Source organism: Hibiscus syriacus, unplaced genomic scaffold (assembly GCF_006381635.1).
Source record: "Hibiscus syriacus cultivar Baekdansim isolate YM2019G1 unplaced genomic scaffold, ASM638163v2 tig00004355_pilon, whole genome shotgun sequence".
Taxonomy (NCBI): Eukaryota; Viridiplantae; Streptophyta; class Magnoliopsida; order Malvales; family Malvaceae; genus Hibiscus; species Hibiscus syriacus.
Window position 1 is genome coordinate 210,349 of NW_024062011.1, and position 8,181 is coordinate 218,529.

An 8,181-nucleotide genomic window follows, 5' to 3' on the forward strand; every position below is an offset into this window, starting at 1 on the left:
GACATCATATCTAGTATTTATGTCTTGTATCGTGTATTTATGTTATCCGATGATTTGTCGTTTACGCTGTCAAATTCAATGTATCTTTGGAATCGGGCAAATATTATGGTTTACTTATAAGTCTAAATATAGCATTTTCTTTTAAATAAATATCTAAACTTTTTTAAATCATACAGGAACATAATGTTATAAACGTTATTATTTTAGGTGCTCGAGACGTAACAGTCGTTAATTTTTTTTCTTTAAGTAACATGTGTCATACTCTGATAAATTTGAAAAAAATAAAAAATAAAAAATTTTAAAGTTATCAGAACGTGACACGTATCATTTAATGATAAAATTTTACGATCTTTACGATTCAATACATAAAGTGGTAACATTTATAACATTAGACATCTGAATAATTAAAAAAGTTTAAACACTTATTTTAAAAAATTGGTATAATTTAGACATTTATTTTATAATTAAGCCTTATATTATGTGAACGAGGTGGGCATGGAGTATTTTGTTAATTTCTCCAAATGCCTTATTACAACTAGATTAATAGCTTTTTAATAATACAACAGAAAGCAATGATTAATGCGTGTTGTTGGCACTTTAAATAATCAAAAATTTAAATGGAATTTGGTTTCAGGAAGACAAATTGGTCATTAGGTTGAGTTTAGAACGGGTGAAAATTACACGAAATAAAAAGTAAGGGCTAATAAAGTTCGACTCAATAAAAAGTTATTTTTTTGTTTAATTCTATTTAAATTGATTTTGAGTAATAATTTTATAAGTTTGATTTAATAAAAATTCAACTCAAATTAAATTATAAAATATAACTCAAATAAATCCAACAATAACTTAAATAATTCAAAATTCTTAGTGATTAATAGATTGATTTTCAAGTTTGTATTGAGTCACTCGATCTTTGTATGATATATATATATCATTGAAACTCGCCCTGTGAACGTGATGAGTTTGAATCAAAAATATTATTTTGATAAACTTATCATGTGAATGTGACGAATTTATAACATTTGTCATAAATCCAAAATTAATTTTAAATATGTCTTAATGGGCTATTTTTTACCAGCATGATCTATTGGACTAATTTTGCCCACATAAGAATGGTAATAGGTTAACTCAAATTGGATTTTAGTTGATTTAGATTATTATAATTTTTATGTAAAATTTGATTAGACTTAAATTTAAGAAAATATCATTTACTTGAAAACCAAACTTAAATTTAAAATAAAAATTTGTACTTGATAGGACTTTAATATTTTTATTTAATAAATAAAAATTTAATTAAAAATATAAAGAGTCAAAGAGAAACATCATATCAATTATCTTCCTAAAATCAAATAAGATACCTTTTTTTTTGCGACTTCAAATTTTACAAAAATCGACTAACTCAAATCAAATTTTAAAAAGAAAAATTCTATTATTAACTCTAATTATATATTTCTATCCAAAAGAAAAACAATAAATTGTTGTCTTTTATCGTACATTAACATTAACCGTGTACAACCACCACCAATCATCGTATGATAGAAATCAACAGTCAACACAAACTATTCTAAATTCATATATATATATATATTTTTTAATTAAACTGAATTTAAACGATTTAATATTAATTTTAAAATTTAGATATAAGATGAGTTAATGGACCCATTGTGAACAGAGCCGCCAGCAAAAGCCTGTGTTTCCTTCCCAAATGTCATAGTGACGGCGTCAGCTTGAGTTGTTAGCAACTTGTAATCTCCAGTGACGTAAACAATATACCCTTGGTCCCCCACCTAAAATAAAATATTATTTATCACCCTAATATTCCATATTTACCCATACATTTATTTATGGCTCATTCCCATTATTTTCAGAGAATCACATGGGCAATATCGTCAATTAGTGACCCTTCAATCAAAGACTTGTTCGATAAAAATCACTATAAAACCAGCCAACCAACACGGCTTCTTCTTCACCTTCTCACCGGCAACGAAAACCCCATTTCCTCTCGCTTTCTCTCCCTTATTACTCTGACTGTAATATTTTTATGGTTTAATTCAATATATAATATTATAGTTCTTCATGTTCTAAAATCTAAAGCGTACACAGTAGGTAAAGTCAAGCTAGCAAATGGAGCAGAGTGGGAGAAGGAAGAGAAAAATGGGGAATGAAGAAGAAAAAGACGACGAAGATGATGAAGAAGAGAAAGTGGAGAAGTTCTTTGCTTTGATACGAAGCACAAGGGAGGTGCGTGATCGTCTAAGGAACGTTGTGGCGCCGAATGGATCAAAAGAGGAAGAGTGTCAAAAGAAGAAAGAGGAGGAGAAGGCGGTTGCTGCCGGTGGGGGTGGTGGCCGGTGGAATCCATCGTTCCAATCTGAAGATTTCATGGAGGGTTCCGCTTCCGGGTCTAAGAATCCTTCGAGGTTGAACGATGCGGGCCCTTCCTCGGAGACAAAACATGGACCCGAAAAAGAAAGCAAGGACGACGGCAGCGGCGGCGGCGGTTTAGACCTTAACCTTTCGTTGTCTTTGTAGTACTAATTTTTGGTGACATAGATGAAATTGAAGTGATGTTATTAATTTGAATTTACTAATTTTATAAAAGTGAATTAATTAAAATATGTCTAACTAAAGCGTAACTAAACGTAATAAATGGATAAAAACCATAATTAAAAAGTAGATTTATCATTGGATTAGTAAATTTCTCGATCCACTCAATTAGTGGCCTTGGAAGTGTATAATTCTGGGTTCAAACTTCAAAGGATTTAACATTCAATGCTTAAACCAAAGTGAAAGTTTGTAGGGCCTTTGAGATTGGAACATAGACTTGCCTATCAGTTATCGCAAGGCCCGGTTTGGGTTTTGAATGGTCTTGTTGGCAACAAACATCAGTGATGGTATATTATTATTAGAGAAAATAACCTCAGTGATCGAAAATGTCTTGTAATATATTTTGACCAACTTTTTTTGGATTTGCCAAAATGACCAAGTAAATCGCAATGCGATCGATAATTCGCAACGCGATCTCCGGTATCGCAAATCAGTTTCCAGATTCGCAACGCGATAGGCGAAGTTCGCATTGCGATTTATTCCAAATTCGTTGCGATAGGCGAAGTTCGCGTTGCGATTCATTCCAAATCGTTGCGATAGTCGAAGTTCGCGTTGCGATTCATTCCAAATCGTTGCGATAGGCAAAGTTCGTGTTGCGATTCATTCCAATTCGTTGCGATAGGCGAAGTTCGCGTTGCGATTCATTCCAAATTCGTTGCGATAGGCGAAGTTCGCGTTGCGATTCATTCCAAATTCGTTGCGATAGTCCAAATATTGCATTTGTTTCTTAAGAATTTTCTCTAAAAATATAGAATTCGCGCGGACGTGTCGAAGACACGTATTACCACGACCACGACCACGACCACGACCCGACCCGACCCAACCCGACCCGAGACGGGACGGCGGCGACGACAGCGCGCGAGAGTCTCCCTTATTCTCTATCACTCAACAAGGAAGTGGGAAAGCCAAGCCTTAAATATCATTCCCAATAGCGTTTCCAATACTATGTGGGATTGAGCATTACCAACACTTGTTTCCAATACCATTACCTTCATTGTCTGTAAAAGTTTAATTTTGAAACTAAAAAAATATTTATTCGAATAAATAACTTACCCTTTGAGGACTTTGATGGAAGAAAAATATTAACCAAACAAATGCAAAGGAGACAATGATGGGAGTTTTTAACTGAGGATGCTACGAAAACTAGCTGATAATGACACAAAGGAAACATATCGAGTTGTTTGGTCATCATCTACTCTTTGCAAGTAAGTCATTTGAACACTATAAGAACCCAAATCAGAGTTAGTTTTAGCAATTACTTCATTTATGATCAAAGTCCTCAAAGGGTAAGTTATTTATTCGAATAAATATTTTTTTAGTTTCAAAATTAAACTCTTACAACAATGAAGGTAATGGTATTGGAAACAAGTGTTGGTAATGCTCAATCCCACATAGTATTGGAAATACTATTGGGAATGGTATTTAAGGCTTGGCTTTTCCACTTCCTTGTTGAGTGATAGAGAACAAGGGGGACTCTCGCGCGCCGCCGCTGCCGCCGTCCCGTCTCGGGTCGGGTCGTGGTCGTGGTCGTGGTCGTGGTAATACGTGTCTTTGACACGTCCGCGCGAATTCTTTCTTTTTAGAGAAAATTTTTAAGAAACAAATGCAATATTTGGACTATCGCAACGAATTTGGAATGAATCACAACGCGAACTTCGCCTATCACAACGAATTTGGAATGAATCGCAACGCGAGCTTCGCCTGTCGCAACGCGAGCTTCGCCTGTCGCAACGAATTGGAATGAATCGCAACGCAAACTTCGCCTGTCGCAACGATTTGGAATGAATCGCAACGCGAGCTTCGCCTGTCGCAACGAATTGGAATGAATCGCAACGCGAACTTCGACTATCGTAACGAATTTGGAATGAATCGCAACGCAAAATTCGACTATCGCGTTGCGAATCTAGAAACTGATTTGCGATACCGGAGATCGCGTTGCGAATTATCGATCGCATTGCGATTTACTTGGTCATTTTGGTAAATCCAAAAAAAGTTGGTCAAAATCGTATATTACAAGGCATTTTCGGTCACTGGGGTTATTTTCTCTTATTATTATTATGTAACTTCTCTTTCGGTTTAATTTTAGTTTTTTTTTTGGATAAGTTAAAATTTATTATCCAAAGAAGCAATGTTCTGCTACAACAAACATCCCAATTGGGAGTATAAACAGCTTACTTGCAACAAAAAAATGGTTAGTCTATACCCCAATAGTTACATAGGTTAAAATTAACATTATTTATTCTATTAATGTTTCTGTCTCTGAGTTGAATTCGAACAAGCTCCTGGATGGACTTCAAAATTTGATCCATAGTTCTAGACCCTCGTTGAAAAATTCTTCTATTTCTTTCCTCCCAAATCAAGTAGATGAAGGCAGTCCAAACTATATTCAGGATGGAGGAAAGAAGAGATTTGCCATTCCAATCTTCACAAGCCCATTCGATCATTGCTTCCCAAGACATGTGGGGTTTGCGCAAGTGAGTAAGATTCAAGATAGATTTCCACAGAGAATTTGTGAAGTTACAATATGCAAACAAATGATTCCTTGTTTCGAGAGACTTATTGCATAAGACACATAAACCATCAGAGACTATTCCCATCCGAGAAAGCCTCTCCCGAGTTAGGAGTCTGTCCAGAATAGCCATCCATGAAATCATGCTGCACTTAGGAATATGGAGAGGAAACCAGATCACTTTGTGCCAAGGAACCTTGTTTCTTTGGACTCTAATTTCTTCCCATATATCCTTAATCTTCGTAGTTCCTGCGTTAAGTATGGGAAGAGCTTCAGTTCTTAGCGCATCTAATACAAATCTTTTATATTATTACATGCCAACTAAATTCTTTATAACAAAATACATACAATTATATCTACATTTCCGATCTGATATTTGGTAAGGAGAATTGACCTGTCTTGTTCCTCTTTACTTCTCTTTCCGCTTTCCAAACCTACGTGTGAAACAATCACACGCTAAGTCGATGACTTAGTGAGGCATATAAACATATAATAAAAATCATAAAACATTTCACATAACAGAATATATACATGTACATATATAATTATATTCTTCCTTGTCATTATCCTATTATTATCATTAATACCTTTTATCATATTATCATATACTTATCATTTATACCCATCATATATCATTTCATAAAGAAATACACTTAACCTCATATAATTCATGTAATACAGTTCATATAACTAAAACATATATCCTTTCATATAACCAATACATGAATCCTGTAATTTATTCTATATAACAAATCACATATACATATCACATTCAGTATTTTTATTTAATTTCTTTATTAGCCCATGTACACTGTTGAGAACTGAAGGTATGTGAGTACATTGAGATTGTGCACTAATGCTGTCACCACAGCTCGTATAAGTCCCACTGAGTGGCATATGAAATTTGTCCCGAATGACCTATGTATTTGTCCTGAAGGACCACTGCATATGTCTCGAAGGACCGCATAGACCCTCGACTCTTGGCATGCCAACTATACCTATAGCTCTCGTATTATATAATATAGACATTATCATTTATACATTTCATATCACTTGTTCTTTCTCTTCTGTCACATACCACATGTATGTGTAACCATATATCTCATATCATATCACATGTATCACAAGTGCATGTATTCACGTAGATAGTTTCATATGACTTATATCATTTCTCATTTGTTCATGTAAACTCACATATCATATCATGTAACATATATCATTTATGCATACCTTTACTCATGAATTCATACATCATACATACATTCACATAGATCACATATACATAACTTAAATCATATTTTCATATCATATATCATATACTAGATTCCTATATCATCACTTGTTTTCTTTCTACCTATTCACAATCACACTAACATGTACTCACACCTATCATTTAACATATACACTCATAAAAAATCATATAACATTTTAAGAGTCACTTCTTACCATAGTAACTCCGTCACTGGCTCATCACAAGCCAATGTTTATTCAATAATATAAGTACAAATTAAATTGCACTCACCTTAGCCTTGCTTGATTTGAATCGATTCTAGAACTTATCTCTTTCTCGATCGTTTCTAATCCCTCGATCGTTGCGGAACAAAGTTACGTTCACTATCTACATAATTATAAATTTATACATATCAGTAATACAATTATATACTCTAATCTTCCAATTATTATACTAAAGGAAAGACCAATTTCATTTCTTGTATAAAATAGGTATCGATATATCCCTAACTGAGATATAGATACCTTATCTATAGTATAGATACCCTGTCTATGGTATAGATACCCTGATAATATTCTGGAAATTTTCATCTTCAGGGGGGTATCGATACCCCCTATAGGGTATCGATACTATACACACATTCTGTAATTTTTTGTTCAAGAGGGGTATCGATACCCCTTCATAGGGTATCGATACCCTATGACCAGAAATTATATTTTGAGCACGAAAATCACCTCATTTCTACTCAAACACTTCCTATTTCATTCCTTTATATATACTTAACTCATCTACTCATACTTGAACTCATTAATACTCATTCAATACATCCTTAACTTCAAAATCCACTTCTCTACCTAGAATTCAAGAATCATACCCAATTTTGAATATGTTCTAAATACAATTCTAACACTTCATATTCCTTAATTAGTATGATGACAAGTCAAATTTAGCTTCATATTCAACTTATCAACTCTTTTTCATAAATTCCTATAAAAACTCATTTTCTTTAATCTCTTATATACCTTTCATCTTGTTTTTAGAACAAATTAAGATTTCCCTAAGCTTAATTATCATCTAATGATCATAACCCAACCTTAAATTTAACCAGAAATTAACTAAATAGAAGACTCACCTTTGAGTTTGAAGATACGGGAGGAGAGGAAGAAGAAAAGAGATTTCTGGAGAAATCTCTCAAGCTTATCCCATATATATCATTATCTTATCTATATCTATGTCAAATGAACATTTTGCCCTTTAATTCCTTTGATAATTACTAACAACTTTCCGGAAATATTCCCAAATAAATCATTGAACTATTCAAATAGTCTACTTTAATCACCAAATTATGAAATTTTATAATTTAGTCACTAACCCGTAATTTGGGATGTTACATAATAGAAGGTTCACCCTTGGAGTAATGTTCTATTTGAACTGGAGAAGGTTTTTATGTTGCTAATCCTGGATCATATTCATTAGACTCGGTCTTATCCTTTGAGGAAATAGAGTCTGGCAAAGGATCTTGCAGGACTTCGATTCCTTCATAGGAATTTGTTTCTGAATTATCATTCAAGACATCATTTTCCTCCAATTTTTTGAAGTTGAAGGAGTTGTTGTCGATTTAACAGTGCAGTTTTTATCAGAATGACCAAATGATTCACACTTTCTACATCTGTTTGGATACCAGAGAACTTCAACATATATTGTAGTGGTTTGACCATTTGCAAGAACCACTTCAACAGTTTTAGGAATATCCTCCTTAGCACCTATCTCAATGCAGACCTTAGCGTATTCTAGTCTAGATTTAGAAGCCGTAATTGAGTCCATTGATAAAGGA

At 33.6% G+C, this 8,181-nt stretch overlaps 1 protein-coding gene across 1 annotated transcript; it reads left to right on the top strand.

Annotated features, from left to right (window-relative positions):
• The first annotated feature begins 1,959 nt into the window (after positions 1-1,959).
• LOC120193163 (protein NIM1-INTERACTING 3) lies at positions 1,960-2,532 on the top strand. The gene is made up of 2 exons (XM_039195746.1): positions 1,960-2,010; positions 2,082-2,532. Exon 2 carries the CDS (start codon positions 2,125-2,127, stop codon positions 2,530-2,532), a length of 408 nt encoding a protein of 135 aa, XP_039051677.1. The 5' UTR covers positions 1,960-2,010; positions 2,082-2,124.
• Positions 2,533-8,181: the final 5,649 nt, after the last annotated feature.

What these genes read in the sequence shown, in the direction of transcription:
- LOC120193163 (XM_039195746.1), top strand. Translation starts at nt 2,125, where the DNA reads ATGGAGCAGAGTGGGAGAAGGAAGAGAAAAATGGGGAATGAAGAAGAA.